The sequence below is a fragment of the Oryzias latipes genome, chromosome 20, assembly GCF_053564925.1.
Source record: "Oryzias latipes strain Hd-rR chromosome 20, Olatipes_Hd-rR_3.1".
NCBI classification, from domain to species: domain Eukaryota; kingdom Metazoa; phylum Chordata; class Actinopteri; order Beloniformes; family Adrianichthyidae; genus Oryzias; species Oryzias latipes.
In genome coordinates this window covers 9,250,532-9,276,646 of record NC_136256.1, presented here as the reverse complement: position 1 = coordinate 9,276,646, position 26,115 = coordinate 9,250,532, and the positions used below count along the sequence as shown (strand labels likewise).

The 26,115-nt window shown below is 39.3% G+C and overlaps 2 protein-coding genes across 2 annotated transcripts; both read left to right on the top strand.

Annotated features, from left to right (window-relative positions):
* Window positions 1-6,113: 6,113 nt before the first annotated feature.
* On the top strand, window positions 6,114-18,899 carry LOC144988291 (uncharacterized). Its single transcript, XM_078938557.1, has 3 exons — window positions 6,114-6,336; window positions 9,428-9,554; window positions 9,760-18,899. The coding sequence occupies exon 3, from the start codon at window positions 9,760-9,762 to the stop codon at window positions 16,024-16,026; it is 6,267 nt and encodes a 2,088-aa protein (XP_078794683.1). The 5' UTR covers window positions 6,114-6,336; window positions 9,428-9,554; the 3' UTR covers window positions 16,027-18,899.
* Window positions 18,900-22,951: 4,052 nt separating this feature from the next.
* Window positions 22,952-25,825, top strand: LOC144988494 (uncharacterized; the record flags this gene model as incomplete). Its single annotated transcript, XM_078938928.1, has 1 exon — window positions 22,952-25,825. A coding segment is annotated over one exon (2,730 nt), but the record flags the coding sequence as incomplete, so codon positions are not given.
* Window positions 25,826-26,115: the final 290 nt, after the last annotated feature.

Below are 26,115 nucleotides of genomic sequence, written 5' to 3'. Positions count from 1 at the left end.
CAGGCTGGTGTCATAGTGCAGCGCTAACAACCTGGAGCTTAATGCTCTGAAGACAGTGGAGATGACAGTGGACTTCAGGAAGGCCCCAGCCCCCCTCCCCCCTGTCATCCTCTGTGACTCCCCGGTGACCTCTGTGGAGTCCTTCTGCTTCCTGGGAACCATCATCAGCCAGGACCTCAAGTGGGAGCAGAACATCAGCTCCATCACTAAGAAGGTCCAGCAGAGGATGTACTTCCTGAGGCAGCTGAAGAAGTTTCACCTCCCTGAAAAGATGCTGGTAGACTTTTACACCGCCATCATCGAATCCACCCTCACGTCCTCCATCACAGTCTGGTTCGCTGCGGCCACGGCCAGAGACAAGGCCAAGCTGCAACGCGTCATCCACTCAGCAGAGAAGGTGATCGGCTGCCACCTCCCGTCTCTCCAGCTCCAGGAGCTGCACATCTCCAGGACCTGGAGGCGGGCAGCCAGGATTGTAGCCAACCCCTCTCATCCAGGACATAATCTCTTTCGGCCCCTCCCTTCTGGCAAGAGGCTCCGGTCCATCAGGACCAGGACCTCGCGCCACAAGAACAGCTTCTTCCCCACTGCAGCCAGCCTGCTGAACAGAACCCCAACTCCCCCAGGTGACCCCCCTCCCCCCCCCCCCCCCCCCCCGCCCACCAAAGGACTGTCGGTGCCACTTACAGGCCCCACCATCCCAGCCCATCTGTGCTCCCACTTTAATTCACCTTACTCTACTGTATATAGTGTGTTGTTGTTGTTAACTTAATTTTTAACTTATTCCTAATTGCACTATACACCAAGTCAAATTCCTCGTTTTGTAAAGTGCGCTCTACTGAACCTGGCAATAAAACTTTTTCTGATTCCTGATTCTGATTCTGATTCTATTAATCATTGTTTTTTATTCATTCAAAATGCAATTAAATCAATATTTTATTTTTTTTCTTTTCCTTTTTCTTTTTTTTTATCTCTTATATCCTTTTTTATAATCAATGTTTGAACTTCTTTTCCTTTCTATTGTCATGGTTTCAGTTTGTTGTCTTTTTTTTCGCTTTAGTTCTTGTTCTGTCTTGTTTGGTTCTGTTTCCTGTTTTATTTTGAAAGGTTTCCTGTCTTGTCATGTTTCTTGAGTTTTACTTCCTTTGGTCCCCATCTGCCCTAATCGTGTTCACCTGTGTCTTGTCTGCCCTGTCTGTATATAAGTCTTGTCTCTGCCTTCCTCCTGTGCTGGTCCATTAACTTCTGCTCATGTTGATCACGTCTTCTTGTCTGGCGTCCATGTCCCTTGCCATGCCACAGTAAGTTTTTGTTTTTAGTTTTGTCATCCTGCTCTGCAGCGCTTTTTGTTAGTTAAATAAACCCACTTGCCCTGAACCCGTTTGCCTCCCGTCTCTGCGCCTGGGTCCTACCTGCTCTCGACCCTCCCCCCCACACGACATCTATACATCCAATGAAATTAAACTACAAATCCACAAACACAACTGATAACAAATGTCTCTAAAAAATGATGTGTATATTTGCAGAACCTTAAAAACACCAAACAAATAACAAATGCTTCCCAATTAAAGCACAAAAAATGGAACACAAAATGTAAAACCCAAGTTAGAAATTGCAATTTGAAAAAGATACTTTTTTCAGCAGCTTTTCAAAATCAATCACCAATTCTACTCTTCTGTGGATGAAACAAAGAAGTCCAGAACAATGAAGCCATTTCTCTAAGTCTCTCTCACCTTCAGTTTTAAACAAGGTCTGTGAAAATCCACCATACATTTGTCACATGAACTCAGAGACCTGCTAAAAGTGCACAATTGTAAAAGCTCTTTTATATAGACAACTGTTTGTTTGCTTAGAGCTCTAAATATAAAAAAAAATGCTTTTCTATCACCTAGACACAGATGGAGAACCATATCAACTGGATTAATAACAGGGTGGCATGTTTAGACAACATGACGCTGTCCATCACATTTTTGACCTAAACATGTAAACACATCCTTGGCTCTGCGGTTAGGAAATGGTATTTGGGAATCTCTTTATACCAGGAGCCAGCCTGGCCATTGGAACATCGCCACAGTGCCCATCCAGACTGGGACAGCAACGGGGTCCACTTCAGAGCCGTGAGCTGCTGTGTTTAACTCCAGCTGTCCCAGCAAGGGAGACAACTGCAGCAACATCCACTGACCAAGCTGACAAGCCCTGGCAGAAAAGATCCCCACAAGAAAAACACTGGCTCAGGCAGGCTGGTCAAAAAAAAATAGTTTTGCCATTGTCTTGCAGCTCGCAGATCAAGTGGTTTAGTTTTCCAGTAATGTCAGTCAAGAATGCAAGTTCAGATTCACCATATTCATATTCACCATATTCAACAGACATCTCCTCCAATAGCACCTTAAAAATCCTGTGCTGTTTTGCTTTGCAGCTGAGGTTGTTTACGATTTTCAGAATAAGAGTCATTATATGTCCAGAGCCAATCACTTCTGCACATAAGGCCTGCTGGTGAATGACGCAGCAGTAATGCAGACATTTTGGAAAGTCTGGGTCAGCTTTACAGTGAGTGATGAAACCTGTTTGTCTATTGATCATAGCAGGAGTCCCATCTGCAGTCACTGCTACCAGCTTTTCTAATTGTACCTTTTTCTGCACAAAAACTCCTTCACCGTGTTATACATTTCAACTCCTCTTGTAGTTGTCTGTTAGGGCAGATGTGTCAGGAGTTCTTCTCTTGTGGAAACCAAAAGCTATGCTGTACTGTTGCCGTCCACAGACTCATCACACTGGACGTTAACCACCTGCACTTTGCAAGATCCCGGTCAAGCTAATTGGCCAAGTTATCAGACATAGCTGACACTCATCTAGACATTGTAGTGGAAATTGAATGAGTTCTATTGTTCTCATCCTTAGGGACAGTGATAGCAATTATCATCATTGCTTGAATTTTTTTCATGCTATATGCAAAAGTCTTTGTCCCTTAAGGCAACAGATTACAGCCCCCCCCCCCCCCCCCCCCCACAGGCTGCTGTCATATTAACATTATCTTGGAGCTCCAGAATGGACAAGAAAAAACGACGAGAATGGCTCGAGCAGGGCGTTGCTCACGGGGCGGTCGCTCGTGCCATGCGGTCGCACGTGCTCGGGCCCGCTAAATGCTACTTGTAGCTTTAATTATTATTATTATTTTTCTTCTGCCGGAAGAATCGCATTTTTGAGGCCTTTAACATACCCCAAAACTCACCAAATTTGGCACACACATCAGGGGTCGCGAAAAATTTCGTATTTTATGAGAAATTGGCATGGGTGCGCAAAAATGGCTCGACAGCGCCACCTACACTGACTTTTGTCCCGACGCCCCGCATACGCTTTAACGTACAAGCTTGATTTTTTCAGGGCATGTTCATCAGATGGAAACCTACAAAAAAGTCTGTAGGTACCAAGCTGTCAGTCGCACAGGAAGTCTGCTATATTGATGTCAATATGTCATTTTTGCTCTATTTTGGACATTTGCAGGCCTCCTTCTAGAACGAACTCCTCCTAGAGATTTGTGAATAATGACTCCAAACTTTGGTTTTGTAAACTAGACACATGTACGATGTTAAATTGCAAAGCTTTTAAGTTTTTACAGAAGTTTGTGACCGTGGAGGCGCGTAGAAATTCGACGTTGTTTCGAAAACACGCCATGAAAAGAAAAATGGCCATTACTCAGCCATGCATAATCCAATCTGATCAAAAATTGATATGCATGATTGTAGTCTGACTCTGAACACATCTGCAGTGAAAGAATCTGGAAAAAGTGTAGCGCCACCTGCTGGCAAGAGGAAATGACATGTTTGACTTGGAGCATCACTGCTCCGAGTAGGATGAGCCGACACACCTGAAAATGACGTCCACCTGTTGAAAAGCCATTGAAGTTTACTCTGACAAAAAACCATAACTTTCAATGCGGGGGTGTGGTCGTGACAGAGCGGCAAAGTTGGGCGTCTCGCCATGCACACAAAAGTTGCTCTCACGTGCACATTCCTTGTCCAATCTCACTGAAATTCAATGGATATGATGAGGCTTCCATTCTGAACCCATGGATATGACAATTCTGGACGAGCTCCATAGCGCCACCTAGTTATTGAAAAAAACAGTTTTTGTCGCATTCTTCCCTATCTTTTCTCTGCGCTTCGTCCGACGTGCATGAAATTAAAACTGGAGATACTCAGAAAGGTCCTCTCTCATCATCTAAAATTTCATGGGTGTACATCTGACGGTGCCTTCATAAGGCCCCCCCAAACAGGAAGTGGTCAATTGCACTTACTCATAAAACAAAGCTTCATAGCAAATCAGCCGTTTGTCTCAGGAAGCTGAGATTTCAGAGTTAGATGCCTCTTACAAATCTCCAACATTGATAGATAGCACTATAGGGTCTACGAGAAACTTCATACCGGTGTTTTTCCTATGCAATTTTGGACTGAACAAAGATTTTTAGCATAAATTCTGTTTAGGTTATCAGCACCAAAGACTACACTTTAATAGGCATTTATGTGCTACTGCTTCTTGAAAAAATTCAGAATGATTGAAGTTACAGGTGAACTTTTAGACAGCATCTCATCCAAAAAGGTCCGAAAACGTCTTTTTAGGCAAAACTACAAACACCTATCATTTTTCATAGCTTAATCATCATATATCAACACCATTTATTTTTTTAAATGTAGGGATCTGTGTTTGCTGCCTTCCATATTTTTTTCAGACGTCCAGGTGAAACAGATGATTTATAAAAAATCCGGATTCATCCCAAAACCTGTGCTTTTTCCGTAAGGACTCCAAACAAGTGTGTTTTAAAATTACTTATGCTTCAACTTTCCACACCAAGTTTCACACGCATATAGCTAAACATGTCTAAATGCTTCTTGAATATTCTTTACAGATATAAAATGAACTGGTCAACTGTAGGACCTAATTTCCTCTTACATGATTCAGCATTTTCCTCATGCTGCAGTCTGCTCTGTTGCTGGAGTCAAATTTCACTCCCCCCCCCCCCCCCCCCCCCCGCCACACACACACACACACACCAGCTGCAGGTGACAAGAGTTTAGCCACAAGAGGGAGGCCAGAAACTGCTTTTTCATTTGTTTTGTATGTCTTTTATAGATTTTTATGAATAATCATTGCTTTTCTAGTCTTTTATCCTTTTTTAATCAATGCTGCAACTTCTTTTCTTTTCTATACATCCAAAGAAATTAAACTACAACGACAAAAACCAGAACATATAGCAAATGTCTCTAAGATGATTGTGTATATACAATATGTACCACCTTTAAACACCAAAGAAATAACAAATCTTTCTAATAAAATCACAAAAAATGGAACACAAAATGTAAAACCCAAATTAGAAATGGCAATTTGAATAAGATAATTTTTTTACCCTGCTAAAAGTGCACAATTGTAAAAGCTCTTTTATATAGACAACTGTTTGGTTGCTTAGAGCTCTAAATATAAAAACAATGCCTTTATGGACGTGGCACGGATGGCACGGATGTTCAGCAGGGTAAACCCCAGGAAAGCGGTTGGACCTGATGGAGTTCCCGGAAAGGTTCTGCGGGCCTGCGCCGATCAACTCTCCCAGGTCTTCACAAAAATCTTCAACCCGTCGCTAGCTCAGGCTTTCATCCCTGCTTGCCTGAAGCAATGACGTCACAACCCCTGATTGGGAAAAGTTTCTTGTGAGAATTATCTAACAGAATCACCCACAAAACATTTTTTTAACACAGACATAACACAAAGAAGACAACACACCACCACTTTGGGATTGGAATGTAATTTTATTAGATTTTAACCCTTTGGAATCAAACTAAAAACGGAGCTGTCTGATTGGTCCATGGGAGAACTCATGCCAATGGGGCAGAAACCCAACAGCCAGAATGTTCCCTAACGGACTAATGATCAATACAATAATTACTATAAAATGTTCTACACATACATACGGAACTAAACGAAGTAGAACATCTATTATTTCATGAAAACATTAACATGTAATCAACCTACTTCATCAAATACGAACGATAAAAGGCATGCTGGGAAACCATGAGTGAAGCAGCTGGTCAAGACATTGATGTCAGGGTGTATTCATCTCAGCCGTCCCTCTGCTCGACCCCTGCTGGACGACTGGAGAATCACACCCCACAGAGTATTTTGCTGAAGCCTGCCGAATTTGAGCAAATCAGTTCTTTTTAGAACTTCCTCATTTCCTCTACACTTCGATCTTCGACGCCCCTGACCAGCAAGGAAGACTACCGGACCCCCAGTGAGAAGAACTCGACCCGGTTAGACGCGCCGCACCAGGACGCCTTCAGTTTGACTGTAGGTTTGTCACCACCATTTTGAATTTCCCCGCGACTTGTAAACGAACCGTTACTTTAAATCGACCATCGAACCTTTTTTACATGGCCACAATGACTACTCACCTTCTGATAATCAATTTTATTGAATAAAAAACCGTAAAAGTTGTTTAAAATCGATAAGACGAACGTAAATAATTTGACCTTTTACTTCGTTGAACCGGGAGTGATCGCTTCCATTATGATGCGAACGTAAGTTTTAAAGACTTTTTAAAGCAAACCAACCGACGAATTTTCTTTTTAAACGGACACAAACGTACAAAATGACATGTAGAATCGATTCTGATCGACAAACAACAAGTTTCTATCCGTTTCAGAGATCGTTTTTTTGTAGTCTATCCAACCGCGGTCAAGTGAGCCGACATCTGTGGAAGTGCGGTCACGCCAGCCGTCACTGACTCTTTGCATGCGCGTTTACATCATAGTTTACGGTACACACGTCCAGCGAGCTGGAAAGACGGCATAAGCGCTGATATCACCCATATCAGTTACCCATTATAGAAATGACATGTACTGTACTCTGAAATAAATGAGAGTTATTGCATGCCCTGTATGGTTATTTAATGTAAAAATGTTTTCATTTGGATTGCATGTCTGTTCATTCCATAATAAACCACCAGAAATAACGTGTTTTGTCTGAAATATAATCAATCAGACACATTCTAAAAGTATGATTTAACACTGACAAGAGTGTTTTGTGGGTTGTTGAGCATGACATGGAATGGTTCACATGTTCTATTATGACTATGTAAGAGGAAGCCTGAATTGGTCTAATATGTCAATATCTTTACTTTTCTACAGTCAATTTTCATCAAACTTGCTGTGATGATCATGAACATCATTACCAACAATAATCCAGTGAAAGTTTTGCGTCACCTTTGAAAAAAGTGGTATTTTGGATGGTTCACATGTTTTACTTTAACCACAAAGGCTGGATGCTTAGGAGAACTATAACTTTAATTTCTCTGATATTCTCCAGTCATTTTTCTTCAAAATTGCTGGGATGATCATGAACATCATTATTAACCATAATCCACTGAAAGTTTTGTGTCACCTTTGAAAGAAGTGGTATTTTGAATGGTTCAAATGTTCAACTATGACTATGTATGAGGGAGGATGAATTAGACTATAATGTCAATATCTCTAATACTCTCCAGTCAATTTTCATCAAACTTGCTGTGATGATCATGAACATCATTACCAACAATAATCCAGTGAAAGTTTTGCGTCACCTTTTGATAAAGTGCCCTTTTGAATGGTTCACAAGTTTTATTTTAACTATACAAGCAGGATGCTTAGGTGTACTATAATGTCAAAATCTCTAATTTTCTCCAGTCAATTTTCTTCAAACTTGCTGTGATGTTAGTAAACATTATTACCAACAATAATCCAGTGAAAGTTTAGCGTCACCTTACAAAAAAGTAGCATTTTGTAAGGTTTACATATTACACACTGTCTGTGAATGAGGAGACCCGAATTGTTCTATAACTTTAATATCTCTAATTTTCTCCAGTCATTTTTCTTCAAACTTGCTGTGATGTTAGTAAACATTATTAACAACAATAATCCAGTGAAAGTTTTGTGTCACCTTTTGATAAAGTGCCCTTTTGAATGGTTCACAAGTTTTATTTTAACTATACAAGCAGGATGCTTAGGTGTACTATAATGTCAAAATCTCTGATTTTCTCCAGTCATTTTTCTTCAAACTTGCTGTGATGTTAGTGAACATCATTACCAACCATAATCCAGTGGAAGTTTTGCGTCACCTTTTGATAAAAAGCCCTTTTGTATGGTTCACATATTACACTTTAACTACATTTGACGGAGCCTGTATTAGACTATAATGTCAATATCTTTCATTTTCTCCAGTCACTTTCCTTCAAACTTGCTGTAATGATCATGAACATTATTACCAATAATAATCCAGTGAAAGTTTAGCGTCACCTTAAATGTAGCAACTTTAGAAAGAGTTGACAGGACCAGATGTGATTTTACTTGGAGTTTCTTCATTTCTGCTTGATTCCATTCCATGTCATGCTCAACAACCCACAAAACACTCTTGTCAGTGTTAAATCTCACTTTTAGAATGTGTCTGATTGATTATATTTCAGACAAAACACGTTATTTCTGGTGGTTTATTATGGAATGAACAGACATGCAATCCAAATGAAAACATTTTTACATTAAATAACCATACAGGGCATGCAATAACTCTCATTTATTTCAGAGTACAGTACATGTCATTTCTATAATGGGTAACTGATATGGGTGATATCAGCGCTTATGCCGTCTTTCCAGCTCGCTGGACGTGTGTACCGTAAACTATGATGTAAACGCGCATGCAAAGAGTCAGTGACGGCTGGCGTGACCGCACTTCCACAGATGTCGGCTCACTTGACCGCGGTTCTATCCACCATCTTTGTAGTTCTCGTTGAATTATTCGAACATTGTTTTTACGGTTTTTAAACCACATTAACAAGCGAAACTCCTTTCTAATTGATTAAATACATGTCAGTTCACATATAATACCTTTTAAATGCCTGCTGACCCGTGAGTATTTCCACTGAAGATCAGTTCCAACCTATTTTGTACTTTTTAGGTTTTAGGTTCAATTTTCAGTGTTTAATAATCTCATATAGGACACATGTTAAATTTATTTGTGTATAAATGTTTTCAAATAGTCAATTATTAGTGTATGGCAGCCACTATGAATATATTTGCAGGAACACACACAGATCTTAAAATGGCTGCTTGGCCTGCTGATTGATTTTAAAGTTCTTAGTAGTTTATAAATATTTTTATGGTCTTGGGCCTTCATATTTATCTGATATGATTTTAAAGTATGAGCCCCTGTGGACCCTGAGGTCCTCTGATACAGGCCTTTTGGTTATCCCACACACGGCAAGGCCTCATTCAGTTGTAATGGACCTCCTCTATGGATTAGCCTCCCAAAGAGCATTTAGCATTTTATGTCTATTAAAGTTTATGTACTTATTTTTTTTTAATAAATGTTAATTTTTGTTATTTCTTTTACATTTTATTTGTAACTCCAGAGTTTTCCTCTGAGGGATCTTCCACACCAGTGACTGAGCCTTTGTCTCGACAACATAGAGAGAGGAGCTGTTTGCTGGTTTTTCCAGAGCACCTTTTTTTTGTAAGCCATTAAAGAGTTTGGTAAAGGTAAGTTAAATTTGCAGTGTTTAATAATCTATTATAGGACACATGTTACATTTATTTGTGTAGAACTATTTTCCAATAGTCTGAATATATTGTTTTATGTTTTTGATTATGGGTCTGTGTGGTATAAATGTATTGCTTTATGTATACATAATAGAAATGAGAATCTTATTTTAATGGTGGTTTCATTTTTATATCTTTTTTTTAGATGCCACGAAAGAAGGGATTTAATATGCGTCGCACCAAAGTGTGCAAGGTTCAGGAAGAAGGTAAAACTTCTGGTTGTGTGTGTCAGGAGCAAATACAGAAGCCTTTGATTTCTGGAATGAAAGTAAGATTAACAAATTCAAGTGATAGTACAACATCACTTACATGTTGTGTTGTGGCTGCAATCAACCATGTTGTTGCCCCAGTGTGTACATGGAGGGACGCTGATGTTGATAATATTAGAAATGAAGGTGTGCAGTTGGTTTGTTCATTTAATGGAAGTGATGGATGTATAAACAATTCCAAAAAGTTATTCAAGGTTTCTGAAAAGCTCAGTGTGTTTGGAAGAATTTGGGATGTTGCTATCAATGAGCCTGTGTATTCTAGTGATTCAAAGAGTGAAGATTTTTCACTGTTGTATGAAATGATGCAGGAGCGACTGATGGAGGAAGATCTGTGTTTGTTGGATTTGCAGGGTTTCGTTTGTGCTGTCATTCATCACAAAGAGTATTTTGTTGTGGTTGATTGTGGTGCACGAGATTCATCTGGAATGTTTTCTAATATTGGAACATCTGTGGCTGTTTTCAACAGTTGCTTTAATGACTTGATGTTGCACATTTGGAACTTGAAAAAGTCTTTGAATGCAGAATGGTTTGGCATTAGTTCAATGTTTGTGAAAGAAGCTTCTTGGGATGGGTGTAATAATACATTTGGTTTGGGAGCAGAGGATGCACGTGTGAATCAGTCAGTTTTGGGCAAAAGACAGACTGGTTTTATAAAAGAACATGTTCAGGAGTTAAATGACAAAATTGTGGTTGGCGAACAATGTAAAGTGTTAATGGAATGCAAAAATTCATTGAAAATTGGAAAAAAGGGCAATAATTTAAAAAAAAAATCATCTTCAGTGATTTTAAATGAAAACAATTGTAACAGATTTGACACAGAACGTTGTGTAAGGGGATCTTTTCATCAAGGAGATCGGCAGCTTCAAAACAGAGGTGTGCAGTGCATGGCAATAGCCCTGGTGAGTTTGGCTAAACACACGGATCGTAGTGTTTTTGAGTGGGAGGCAACAGACTTGGACCATGTTGTGTTTCTTGGTGATCAGCTGTACTCCTCGGTGTGTGAAAACAAAATCATCCCTGGAAATTTGAAGTTTTTGTCAGTACCTGATTTGCCCATGGATTCTGAAATTGATGGTAAATTATTTAAGTTTGAATATGGTGAATATGTTTCTGGGATTGTTAATGTGAGTAATGGTAAATTTGTTGACAGTGGTGAAGTGATAACTCTTAAAAAGGGACTGGAGCACATGCTTGTCAAGTATAAAACATGTTTTTTGACCATAGGCAGTAGTACTTGTGCTGTTATTTCAGAAAACGGCCATTATGCTGTGGTGGATTCACATGCACGCAGTGGTACTGGAATGGCAGATGTAAATGGAAGAAGTATTATCATGTACCTTCCTAGTCTTAATGATTTATACAATTATATTTGTTGCTTGAGTATTTCACTTGCAGGGAAAGAAATGGCTTTTGAAATTGCATCCGTTGCTGCGACTGACAATGATCATAGTGAGAAAAATAAACAAAGTGTGCTTGAGAAGGATTGTAAAACTGGATTAAATACTGAGTCACAGTTTGGTTTTGGGTGCAGTTTAGATGTTCAAACTAGTTCCTTACCGTTGCCTGAAAGTAACAGAAAGCGTAAGCTTTTAACTGGGCAATGTGAATCAAAGAAGACAAAATGGTATGATGCTAATGAAGCTAGTTTGGATGTTGAGTTTATTGGTGAAGTTTCATCAAAGAAACTTGAGTTTTATCCTGTTGATTTTGATGTTACACAAGCATTGTGTAAACAACTGAATGTGCATTGTGAAAACACTGCATGTGCTAACCCTCTAGAGGTTGGCATGTTGGGAATTCCATGTCAAACTGATCATATAGTAGCTGATGGCAATTGCTTTTTTAGGGCTGTGTCCAAAGTTATTAGTGGTACTGAGAAAAATCACATAAAGTTAAGACGTTCAGTTGTTACACATTTACAAAAAAATGTTGGAAATTATAGTTCTCTTTTGAGATCTGAAAATATGTCTGTGGATGAATATCTCAATGTTTCTAAAATGAGATTTTCTGGTAGTTGGGCTACAGAGGTTGAAATTCAAGCTACAGCTGACTACTTGGGTGTGAGTGTGTATACGTATCACAATGAACGTTGGTTGAAATATGCCTGTCAACGTAAAGCTATCTCTAAACAAGGCATATATCTGCAAAATATAAATGAGTGTCATTATGAAGTTGTAACTTGCGTTCAAATTTTTCAGCAGCAGCGTTGTTTTGGGTTTTGTAAATCTATGGAAAATAATATTTTGGGTCATATGAGGCAATGTAAAAGGAACTCAGAAATGCTTTCAGAAGGAGATTGCAAGAGTGTTAAACATAGCAGGTCTGAAGTTGGTGATTGTAACGATGTTTTGTGTAGTGCATTGGTTAACAATGATCACCAAAACAGTGAAATTGTGCAAAGTAATAATTTAGTTGAAAGTGTTTTCAGTTTTCATCCATTGTCATTCGAGTCTGCAGTTTTGTTGTCAAAACATCTGGATTTGGATTTTGTGAAGCAGAATGAAGACATTCCAACTAATAATGTTACGCTTGGTTCTATTTGTAAGACAGAGGTCCTATTAAATGATGGCAATAGTTTTTTCCGAGCTATTTCTCGAGTCATTAGTGGTTCTGAAAAGTGTCATAGAAGAGTTCGACTGGCTGTTGTTAAGTTTATGCTAAAAAATAGTGACATTCATATGAAGTTGCTTTGTCAAGGATATGCCACAGTGTCTGAGTACATTCTGAAGTCACGTATGAAATATGTTGGCAGTTTTGTATCTGAGATTGATATTCAAGCTACTTCAAATTTTTTGGGAGTAGAAATTTTTGTACACAATGGTAGCATATGGAGAAAGTATAATCCTGTGAACAAAATACTTGGAAATCAAGCAATTTATTTGCGGGAATGTGATAAATATTTTGAGGTTGTTGTTTGTGTTCATTGTAGTGGTAAAGCTGGATGTGCCAATTGGTGTAAAAGCAATAGTATTTGTTCTGAGAAACCACTGCTTAGACGCCGTTCTTTTCAACCATATGTTACTTGTGATTCAGTTGCTGAATCTTCTTTTTCAAAGTATCTAAAAAAAAGGAAATCGTTTTACCAGAAAGTGCAGTATCAAATAATTGAACTGCATAAACAGAAGAAAAAAGATATAAGTAAAAGGAAATATGCATCTGATTCTTTGCATAGATCCAGAGCATTGGAATTGAGTAAAATAAATTATAAGGAAAATGCTATCTATAGAATGTGTGTTAAACAACGTAGTTCTGCAAAATATAGAACTGATGTATTACACAGGGATCGTGTTAAAAATTTGAGTAAAAACAAGTATAAATGTGATTTGTTACACAAACATAATGTTAAGGAAAGGAGTAAAAGAAAATATCAGAGTAATGATACTCATAGAGAAAATGTTAAAGCATTGAGTTCTAGAAAATATCAGAGTAATGATACTCATAGAGAAAATGTTAAAGCATTGAGTTCTAGAAAATATCAGAGTAATGATACTCATAGAGAAAATGTTAAAGCACTGAGTTCTAGAAAATATCATCAAGATCCTCACTTTAGGAAAAGTGTGGTGGATGGGATCAAATATAAGCGACAATTGAATAAAAAACAGTTGGAAGAGTTTGATGTTGTTATGAAACAATTTTTGGATAAAGTTAAAGATGGACCTGGGTTTGTTTGTTGTGTATGTCATAGGTTGTTATTTGAACATCAAGTCTTACATTGTAAAAAAGAGTCGTACAGTAATGCAGGACTTGGACTTATCGCTGATCAATGTATCACGTCTGATTATTTGCATATCTGTAAAGGAAACTGCTCAAAAAATTGTGAATGGATGAAAACATCAAGAAGTAAATTGTGGATTTGTTACACGTGCCATGCTAAAATCAAAAAAGGTAAAGTACCAGCTGAGAGTGTTAAAAATAACTTAGAACTTGAACCTATACCAGCAGAATTGGCATGTTTAAATCAATTAGAACAACATTTAATAGCATTACATATTCCATTTATGAAACTGTTGGCATTGCCCAAAGGTGGGCAGAATGGCGTGCATGGACCTATTACTTGTGTTCCTGCAAATACTGAACAAACAACTTATTTGTTACCACGCATGTCTATTGAGGGTTCTCTTGTGCCTGTGAAATTAAAACGGAAGCTTACTTATAAAGGACATTATGAATATCAGTATGTTGATTCGGAACGTGTTAAGCAGGCTTTACAGTTTTTACAAAGCCATAATTCTTATTATAACAACGTGAAATTTAATAATGATTGGATTAATGGTTTTTGTAAAGAAACATCTGATGTGGTAGAAAAAGATGTTGAATGCACTGCAAATGTTGACGATTCAAATGTTTTAGGAGATGAACTTCTGCATGATAGACAGCAGCATTGCATGTTCCAGGACACTTGTCTAATGCCAGTAGACATTGGTCAAGAGGCTTTGGATCAATATTTTGATCACATTTTGAATGTAGCTCCCGCTGAAGGCAATAGTCCGGTGAAGTTGTTGTCCGATATTACAAATGAGGCTAAATGTTTTCCTGTGTTGTTTCCTAAGGGTGGACCAACATTTCATGATGGAAGACAACATCCTTTAACTCTATCACGATATTTTAACAACAGGATTCTTAATGCTGATTGTCGTTTTGCACAAAATGTGGAATATATTTTTTTTGCCCAATATATGACAGAATTAGAAAAGGTCGTTTCAAATGTTTCGATTGCAGTAAGAAAAGGTAAGTATGATTTTAAAAATAAACGAGTAGTTACTGGAGAGTTGTTGAATAGTGATGATTCTATTAAAAGGATGTTGGAATTTGATGATGGGTACAGATTTTTAAAACCAATCAGAGGTACGCCAGCATTTTGGCAGGCGGCCCAGAAAGACCTCATGGCTTGTGTGAGGCAGCTTGGAATCCCCACATGGTTCTGTTCATTTTCTTCAGCTGATATGCGGTGGAAGAATTTACTTTCCTGCATTCTGAAGCACGAAGGTAGAACTGAAACTGTGGAGCAGTTGGAATGGGCAGACAGATGTGAGCTTTTGCGTCGTAATCCTGTCACTGCTGCTCGGATGTTTGATTTTCGTTGGCATTGTTTTCTGAAAGAGGTTCTTATGTCGCCTGCATGTCCTATAGGAAAAATTAAGGATTTTTTTTATAGGGTGGAGTTTCAGCAACGAGGCTCACCACATCTTCATTGCCTGTTTTGGATAGAGGATGCACCTGTAATTGACAGAAATACAGATGCTGAAGTGATTGCATTTATTGATCGTTATGTGACTTGTGAGTTACCATCAAATATTGACTTACTGGAAATTGTTACATCTGTGCAAAAACACTCTGAAACACATGCGAAAACATGTAAAAAAAAAGGAACTGTGTGTCGTTTTAATTTTCCTAGACCACCTTCTGCACGTACGTTCATATCACGTAGCACAAGTGCTGAAGAGACACAGTCTTGTCAATGTGTGTTATCAGAGAAAGAGTCTTGCAACTGTAAAGAAAATGCACAGACACAGCAATTGAAGAAAAAAGAGGCTTCTGCATTGATTGCACACATTAAAGCTGCTCTCTCAGCTGATGGGCCAACTTATGACAATGTTGAAGATTTGTTTGGATCTGTTGGGTTAAACCAAAGCACATTTGAAACTGCATATAACTGTTGTGCTCGGAAAACCCATGTTGTGCTGAAACGTCAGATCAATGAAGTTTGGATTAATCAATATAGCAAGCCACTGTTAAAATGCTGGAATGCTAATATGGATATACAGTTTGTTGTCGACGCATATGCATGTGTTGTGTACATCATTTCTTACATCTCTAAATCAGAGAAGGAAATGGGTTTATTATTGCAGTGTGCACAAAAGGAAGCAAGCAGGGATGGAAATGCTTCTGCCAAAGAGAGTCTAAAAACATTAGGCAGTACATATTTGCACAACAGAGATGTATCTGCTCAAGAAAGTGTTTATAGACTGACAAATGCACATTTGAAAGAGTGCTCTCGGAAAGTTGTGTTTCTTCCTGTTGGTGAAAATACTGTTAAAATGAGTTTACCGTTAAAAGTACTAAAAGAAAAAGCATCAAAGCATTCTGTTAGTACAGATGATATGTGGATGACAAGCATTGTGGATAGTGTTGGAAAAATATAATCTGTCGCTTTGAGATTACTTTCCTTTGTTGCATGTTCAATAAAGTCGAGAAGAAGAAAACCACGGGATTCGGCCGGATTAAGTTTAACAAATTTATTCCCTAACAATATTTCTAAAAACAGAGTAAAACAAAATAAAACAGATCGATCTGGGTGTCCAAAATCAAGGCCTGCAATACGCAAGAGGTTACATTCCGAATTCACATGCAGCTTGTCTGGAGACACAGGAAAATTCCTTGAGTTCAGACTTTTAAGCATGTGGGCAGAACATCCTCCCCCGGGAGCAAATGGCCGCCGAATCTCCGCCTCTGGTCGCTAGAGATTGGCTGACAGAGGAGCCCGCCTTCTTCCTTCAGCCCATCCTTAGAATCACAGCATCTGGTCTCTGGGGGCGAACCTCACAGATAGACACGGTACGGAATCCCCATGGGTGGCAGGAACTGTCACCGCAGGAAGTCGATCCTAGAGCTTTGTTCTTCACACGGGAGCAGATGCCTGTGGCGGTTCCCAGGGATTGAGATGATTGATTCATGATCCAAGTCAGACCTACAACCAAATGGCCTCAGAAGATCAAAGACCATTTTCTCCTGAAGGGGGTTGGAGGTTGGAGCTGCATTCCTGAAACCTCTTTACCTATGCAATTATCAGGAAGTCCCTTTTAATTGAAATTACTGAAACCCACACACAGTAAACCAGAAAGAAAACCTTCAATGAAATAAAGATAAGATAAAAACCTAGGAGAAATGAGAACCACAAAAAATAAATTCCTTCAGTTTCCCTCTCTTGACCTCACGAAGTGAGGTCACACAAAAAATAAAAACACATCACATCATGCAATCAAAACAGCTGTGGTCTCTCGCCCTCACAATCTTTATCAGAACCAATGTGCCCTTCTAAGGTGTGAATGATTTGTTCATAAGTGTAGGAGCGAAAACCTGTCAGAGCTTGCATTAACCATCTTTAAGAAACGTTCAGTTGGACAGGGAAAATTCTCGCTACGGTCCTGTGCCCCATCAGCGACCATCCCTAAGGATACTTATGCTTCACTAGATATTTGGCACATTGGCATTTACAAAGAACAAGACAAAAAATAGTAAATAAAGAAAATGCACAAATAAAAATTCAAATTATTCTAAAAAGTAAAAGATAAAGACAATAAAATAGCACTTCCTGTAAGGAAAAGGAACACCTGGAATTAAGGGGGGAATTGAGAAATGTTAAAGCAGAACAAAATCACACAGACGATGAAAAGAAAAAAAGAAAATTGTCAAACATAACAGTAAGCAATTTTATAAAATGTAACAAAGTCCAAAAAAGGTCATTCCGGGCCTCGAACACTCGTGTCCTCCTTCTGCATGTCCCACAAGCTCTGGCAAGCTTGGACCTGGCCTCCTATGGACTTCTCAATAAGCCTGTTATTAGAGATGTGACACATAGTGATACAACAGAACGGCTGCAAAAGGACTTTGGTGTCCACTGCTGTGGTACTGTTCTGCCAAGATGATTCTGCTGTGGGTCTAAGTTTTTGTTAGTGTTAGGGTCAGGAAATTAAAAAATAAAAAACAATAAAACACAAAAGACAATGAGACAAGAATCAATTTACGCATGCGCAGTAAGAGAAAATATGATGGAAAAGGTCCACCACATTTCTCTTCTCAAAGGTCTGCTTCCCCTCGTGCTGTTTTATGAAGAACACAAGTGGGGAAAATACAAATTCAAGAAAAAGAAAGAAGTTTATTATGGGCTATTGTCTAATGACCCAGTCGTAGAACCTACTCATCCTTGCTGTGGATGAGAGAAAATCAGATGAACAGACACACAAAGCTTTAAAATTTTAAAAATGGTCAATCTGTGTTACTATTTAAACATTCTTTCTAGACAAATACATTTAAACGATAATGATAAAATAATGTCCTTCTTTTAATCATTAAGACCTCTTTTGTCTACCTCCCTCTCTTGGCCTGGGGTTAAACCCCAGGACACAAACACAAAACAAATTAAATGTAAAGCAAAATCATGAAAACAATAAACTGTTTGGTGCATCGATAAGGTGAACAGACGTCCTGTCCACGCTCCTGTAAAAGGCAAGGTCACAAGAAGAAATAATACAACTGCAACAGAAGATCTTTCATTAATTGCAGGCAGATGTCATCCACCTGTATTAGCAAAACACAAACCTCTTATAGCATAATGTTCTGTCAGAGAGACTTTAAACAGTGATCAAAAATGCAAGAAGGATTTTATGAACCCCTCTGTACTATAATGCGAACAATGGTCTGCTATTTTTATGTAATGATTCCATTAAAAGAAAACGTGTGCTAAAGCAATAGCAACAAACAACACACCTTGTGAGGTTAAAGGTGACAGCATGCAATATGGATCAGGGACGGATAGGTTTTATAACAATGGTAACGTCATCAACTTAAATTAACATTAGCTTAAATTATATGCCATACGATCCATCAGCTTTTAAAACCGCTTTCCTAAAGTAAACTATGAAGAATACGAATATTCAATGACACTATAGTTCTACAGCCCAGACTGAGTTTCCTTCCTCCCTTCATCTGCATCAGTCACTCAGCTGCACTGAGATCTAAAAACCTGTGCTCCTGCAGTTACCTGAATCACCACCGGGGGGACGATGAAGAATGAACCAACATCAACTGAACCTGTGGACCATGAAGCATCAGAGAGCGTTTTAACATCACCTCTGCATCTTCATGAGCCGTCTCCTCTCTGCTCAGTTGTTGAACGGCAAAATTAACCTGTACATTTTTATTGAGGGAGGAAAGTGAACACCTGAAAAAACGCAATTTAACCAATGTGTTGTTAATGTCCTGCTTAGTCTAATCCTATGTGAGATACAGCTGTGTCTGACAGCTAGTATCATTGCATTTGTGAGTGTATGAATGCACAATAAGCCGCTCGCCCTCAGGGTTAATATATGTCGGTGTAGTTCAAATGCCACGTGTGGTCTTCTACCTGCTGAAATAATTCTTACTGTTAATCATGCTCTCTGTCGCAATGGAGTGTACAGGTCAGACCATTCGGAGGCTTCAAACACAGGAGTCCAGGCTTCAAACCTGAAATTAACGAAACCACCTGGCGTTTCAGGGCCCTTTACATGTCTGCAGTGGGGGTCGGCTGTGGTGTCCGGCATGGCATCCAGTCTGCTGTCTCCTGTTTTGACAAGACTGTCCCATCCCAACAGATTCGCAGGCGTGTTTGGTGAATGCACGCATGAATGTTCCACCATCTTTGAGCTTGGAAAAGACAATGGCTCCTGCATCAAGTGGTGTTGTCCGACTTGCCCTGTGGTCCTCGCCACGGTGGAGGAGGGCTTGGAGTGGTCATGGGTACTGTTCATTTTTCCTCCAGACCCTCTGCCTCTTGGTCTGTACATTCTGCTGTTGGGCACCTCGTTGTGGGCTGTCAGGGTTCAGAGCGCCATAGATGCCATTTCCAACTGCTGCTGGGGTCCCCTGGGTGGCCTGCTTCTCCCAGGATTTTTCCACCTGTCATCCTGTTTCGGTCTCCGAATGGCTGAGCATGACACGTCACTACTGCTGTCTCTGAGGGCATAAAAAGTCAAAATTCATGTTAGTTTCCTTTTCTTTTTAAAACACCTTTTATCCTGTGTGTGAATCATTTCAGCAAGGTAAATAATTGTTTTTCTTCAGTTGCTCAACCTCCCCCTCTCTCCTGTCCTGTTTCTTCAAATGTGCTCTGGGGGTCAGTCACTGCTGACTCGGCTCCCTCCTGTGAAGGTGAAGAGCTGCGGAGGATGGTAAACTTATGCGCCTTTGTCACTCACCCACGTAGCAGAGGGGGGTTTTCTGCCTAAAGTTTTATGAGATCTCGGGGGGGGGGGGGGGGGGGGGGGGGGCGCTGCTGCTCTTCTGCTTGGAAAGAGATTTAGAAATGTATTAGTCATGTTCAGTCTTCACCGTCTCCAACACCGTCAGTTGATCAGTAATGAAAGCCAGCAAAGGGAAAAATCCCTAAAATTTTCTTTGTCCGAAATGACGGACCTGGAGCAAAATCTTTGAAAAATATATTGTATTACATGCATTCCGGAAGCTTTTCATTCACTCTTAATCAAGAAACAAAGACAAATGGTTTTGACTTACCCTTAAGGACTGTTTTTGCCCTACAAAAAGAATTTGGAGAAGTACTAAAAGCAACAAAATCCCACAATTTAAGCTTTTCCTTATTTAACCAAAAACACAATTCTCACTCTAAAACACAGACAATCAATACAAAGACTATAACTTTTAACCGTTTTTGCAAAAGACATAACACAACAAATTAGGTACCTTACACAAAATTAAACCATTTCACTGAAATGAATCGTTCATAACTAGCGTTTTAACATTCATGTTCCCTCTTCTCCTGTTCTACCATACCCTGCACTTTCATACCACACTTTTCCATGCCCACAGACCCTCCATTTTACTTACAATGCCTTTTAATTTCTCCTGCTTGTCACCTTACATTTCTTGTCTCTACATTGCAACATCCTTCCAAATCCTCAAAAACCATGTTTCCCTTTCCTTTACCTCGTCCTTTTCCCCATTCTGAAAACAATTTTCAAATACTATTGATTACGATTCAAACAAACAAAACCGCCACTCATTCGCTTCTCATTCAAACAGCAGTGCACAAGTCAAGATCAAAACAAACAGAAAAACGAACTTAAACAAATTAAAAATGTCAATAATACTTCTTTAAACAAAGCTGAACTTAATCGCGGTTATTAGGACATACAAACAAATTAGAGACATGTATTCACAATAAGAAAACCGAAATAATTACAAAATTATTTTACCCCAAATGTATTAGACCCTGCAACCATGCACGCTGATCGCCGTTGCAGCAGAGGCTCGCGTCGGAGGCGCTGTGCAACATAAAAACCTTTTTCGGCGAACCGAAAACCCACTGAAATTTGTTTTTCAACGCTGTTTTACAACCGAGGTCATGATTAAGCCCAATAAGACAATCCCCGCGATGATTGTACCGCAAACTAGGTCCCAAATTCTCCAGATTTGTTTGTGAAAGTTCAGCGCCGGTCCGCCATGTTGGTCGCTAGGAACGCCGACTCGCTAACCACGTGGTACGAACAAAGCAAATCACAGCCACCGTCGCCATTTTGGCTAGGACTCCGTCACGCTTACCACGTGGTACAGACAAAACCAATCACAGTCGTCTACACATTCGAAAACAAGTAAAACGTCCCGTCATTGGTCCGTTCGATGTAAACATGATGAACAAGATGGCTGCGTCCATGGAGCAGACAATACACAGGGAAATGTGGAAAATACAGTTAAAATACACAGATTTCAAACATTTTCATCCCATTCTTTCCAAAATCGCATACATTTCATTCCATTCATTCTCATTCAAGCCATTTTCACCGCTGTTGTAAAGTCAAGTCGTCTACGTCATTAAGTCTGTCGTCAAAAGAAAATTCACCGGTTTCCTCATTTTTTCTGTCTAACGCACCTTTCATTTTTACTGTGAATCCCTCTGTGGTTTCTCTACGCATTAAAAATAATTTGTGAAGGTTCGCTGCCTTCCTGGTTTTTCCGAAAATCCTAAAACGCGCAAAATTAGTTCCTATAGTAACACTGTTGTTTTCGTACGGGATTTCGTACAGGCTCAAACAGACGCAAAACCTCCTAAATTTTAACGTAATCCAAATATCACCCGCTCCCAATTTAATATTTTCAATTTTGACAGGCTGAACAGACACAAAACCTGCACAATTTCCTTAGATTCAATTTCATAAATTTCCTAGATCCAATCTGCTGTTTCAGGAGGGTGAACCACAAAACTTATACAGGTGCGCTATGCCGTCCACATACTTCACTTCCCCACAATTTGAGTTATTCACTAAAAGAATAACGTAAACAATATGCAGAATTTACGAACAGGTTCCTGCTTTACCTTTTGTTTGTGAGGCCTCGAGGGAAGTCAAGCACGTGGGGGGAGCGTCACCGACTTTTCGCCGAAAGTCCCAGAATTCTCATAATAAACCACTATCGGTCCTCTTAATAAACCACTATCGGTCCACTTACCCGCGTTGCGCTTCCGCGTTTCTTCCCCACTTTTCACGTTCAGGGGTCACCAATTAATGTTGGAAAAATATAATCTGTCGCTTTGAGATTACTTTCCTTTGTTGCATGTTCAATAAAGTCGAGAAGAAGAAAACCACGGGATTCGGCCGGATTAAGTTTAACAAATTTATTCCCTAACAATATTTCTAAAAACAGAGTAAAACAAAATAAAACAGATCGATCTGGGTGTCCAAAATCAAGGCCTGCAATACGCAAGAGGTTACATTCCGAATTCACATGCAGCTTGTCTGGAGACACAGGAAAATTCCTTGAGTTCAGACTTTTAAGCATGTGGGCAGAACATCCTCCCCCGGGAGCAAATGGCCGCCGAATCTCCGCCTCTGGTCGCTAGAGATTGGCTGACAGAGGAGCCCGCCTTCTTCCTTCAGCCCATCCTTAGAATCACAGCATCTGGTCTCTGGGGGCGAACCTCACAGATAGACACGGTACGGAATCCCCATGGGTGGCAGGAACTGTCACCGCAGGAAGTCGATCCTAGAGCTTTGTTCTTCACACGGGAGCAGATGCCTGTGGCGGTTCCCAGGGATTGAGATGATTGATTCATGATCCAAGTCAGACCTACAACCAAATGGCCTCAGAAGATCAAAGACCATTTTCTCCTGAAGGGGGTTGGAGGTTGGAGCTGCATTCCTGAAACCTCTTTACCTATGCAATTATCAGGAAGTCCCTTTTAATTGAAATTACTGAAACCCACACACAGTAAACCAGAAAGAAAACCTTCAATGAAATAAAGATAAGATAAAAACCTAGGAGAAATGAGAACCACAAAAAATAAATTCCTTCAATAGATATAAGAACAGACCTAAGAGTGATGATTTTCCTTCAATGTGTTTAGCAGTATTTGCTTCCGAATTTCGTGTGTTGTCAAAAAATGAAAGTGCTGCTAAGCGAATAAAGTTGAACAACAACACTGGATATGTTGTGAAAAGAACCCGCACACAACCTGCTGTTGTACGTTACGTTAAGTTCTCTGAAACAAAACAGCCTGAACTGTTTTATCAAAGCAATCTGCAGTTGTTTTTGCCATACTACAGCGATAGCCAGCTGAAACCTCAAGGTTTTGAAACGTATCAAGACTTTTTTCATAAGGGCACGATAAGACTTGGTAATTCAGGTCTGCAGTTGGTAAAGTCCGTGGTAACATTAAACAGAAGTAAATTTGAAATTGATGGTGATAAATTGGTTAATGCTCAGCAAGGGATAGATAATGCTGGTGTAGTTGAAGATGGCTGGTGTGAATTATGCCCTGAGCAAGAATTGGAAAGACTTGAGTGTCAAGAGTTGTTGCAGAACCAAAAAAGTGTAGATGATGAACAGGAATTTGATATTCCTGATTTAAGAGTTTCAGCTCAACATAGCCATTTCTTTCAACTGAATAAAACAAAAATGCCTCGTAGTGATGGCTTGGCTTTAATTCGCTCTTTAAATGAAATTCAGATGGATATTTTTTACCAAGTGAGAAAATGGTGTGTGGAAAAGGTTTTGGGAAAAAAGCCAGAACCATTCCACCTGTTCATAACAGGAGGTGCAGGGACTGGTAAAACTCACCTAATTAAAGCAATACAATATGAATCAAATAGACTATTGTCTCCTCTTTGTCGTCATGTAGATGACATCTGTGTTTTGTTGACAGCTCCCACAGGAATTGCTGCGTTTAATGTACAAGCAAGTACTATACACAACACTTTCTGTATTGGTAAAGATGTCCGCTTACCTTACACACCACTGGGTGAGGAAAAATTAAATTCTTTACGTGCCATTTACAGCAGTTTACAGATTTTGATAATTGATGAAATATCCATGGTAGATCATAATTTATTAGCATATATTCATGGGCGTCTGAGGCAAATAAAGCAAACTGGTAACTCTGCATTGTTTGGAAATGTTTGTATTATTGCAGTTGGGGATTTCTTTCAATTACCTCCAGTGAGAGGAAAACCATTGTATGTAGAAAATGTGGGTATGGATCTTTGGTGTGGTGTGTTTAAAATTGTTTGCCTGGAAACCATTGTACGCCAAAAAGATCAGGAATTTGCCAAATTACTCGGCAGAGTTAGGACACGATGCAAAGGTACTGAAATGTTAAAAAGTGATATCCAACAATTGAAGTCACGTGAAACGGGAGAAGGCAGCGCTGCTTTACATATTTTCCCAACTAATGGTCAAGTAAATCAACATAATTTAACCCATCTACATTCATCCTGTCCAGATTATGTAACTATTAAAGCTCAAGATTATGTAAATTGTAAGGAAACAGGTAGACAAGTGTTACTAAGTGGTAATCATTCAAACGCTAACAATACTTGTTTAGCAGGAAGACTTCTTTTGGGGAAAAATGCACGTGTCATGCTTTGTAAAAATGTTGATGTGGCAGATGGTCTTGTCAATGGTGCATGTGGAATTGTGACTGATATTGTCTATAGAAACTCTGACTTTCCACAAATTGTTTTTGTGAATTTTGATAATAAAGACATTGGAAGACAACGGAAGAAACAGTATGAAAATCATCCAGGGCTTGTCTCAGGTTCTGTAGCCATTGTTCCAGAAGAGGAACGACTCACAGGAAGAGGTGGTCTGAGACGTCAGTTTCCTCTAAAACTTGCTTGGGCTTGTACTGTTCATAAAGTTCAGGGTCTTACCATTGATAATGTTGTTGTGTCTTTGAAAAAAACCTTTGCTCCTGGGCAGGCTTATGTTGCATTAAGCCGCGTAACAAGTTTGTCTGGTTTAATTATTCAAGATTTTAAGGAACAGGCCATTTATTGTAACAAAACAGTTTCTGAATATGTGGCAAACATGCCTCAATATCTAATAAATAAAGAAAATCTCACTTCTAGTTCATGTGACTTTAGCATTTTCCTTATGAATGTGCAAAATTTAGAGTGGCATGTAAAGGACTTAGCTTTGTGCACAAAACAGTTACATGCTAACTGCATAGCTGTAACTGAAACATGGCTTCCAAATGCCCCTTTTACTGATGCATTGAACATCAGTGGCTACAATTTTTATAGTATGCCACGCTCACTGTCTTATAGTGGAGTAGATCCTAGACTGAATGTCATTAAAGGCTTAAAACACGGTGGTGTTGGAATGTACACCGTTGAAAATATCCTGTTTGAACATGTAGAGGTACAAAGTGTAGATATTGAATGTTTAGTGCACAGATTTATTAAATCGAACATAGTCGTGGCAGTTCTGTATCGTCCACCATCATATGCCATTTCATTATTTAGAGAGAACCTTAAGAAATTAGTCGATCTGTTGGAGCCCCTGGGTGATACCATTGCTATAATGGGTGATTTCAATGACAATCTAGTAAACTCGAAGACAATAACTGATTTCATGGCACATAAAGGTTTTATTCAACTGGTTTCTGAAAACACAACGTTAAAAAATACGATAATCGATCATGTGTACTTAAAAACAACAAAATATAAAGTCGAATGTACAGTTGTACAAACATACTTTAGTGATCATGATGGGATTCTTTGTCGTTTTAAACATGTAAGTGACTGTTGATGATTGTGGCGAAGGAGAAAGGGACATCTTTATCTCTTTTAAGTCACAAACGTCTGACTTAATATAAAACGTCAAATGTTGAACTAAATACATGCTGGTGTCAGTTATTGTGGCGAAGGAGGCGGGGAGAAATGACGCATCTGCGACATTTTTATCTCTGTTAAGTCACAAACATCTGACTTAATGTAAAACGTCAAATGTTGAACTAAATACATGCTGGTGTCAGTTATTGTGGCGAAGGAGGCGGGGAGAAATGACGCATCTGCGACATTTTTATCTCTGTTAAGTCACAAACATCTGACTTAATGTAAAACGTCAAATGTTGAACTAAATACATGCTGGTGTCAGTTATTGTGGCGAAGGAGGCGGGGAGAAATGACGCATCTGCGACATTTTTATCTCTGTTAAGTCACAAACATCTGACTTAATGTAAA

Bases quoted from the DNA above. Each gene is read 5' to 3' on its own strand.
- LOC144988291 (XM_078938557.1), top strand. From the start codon at position 9,760: ATGCCACGAAAGAAGGGATTTAATATGCGTCGCACCAAAGTGTGCAAG.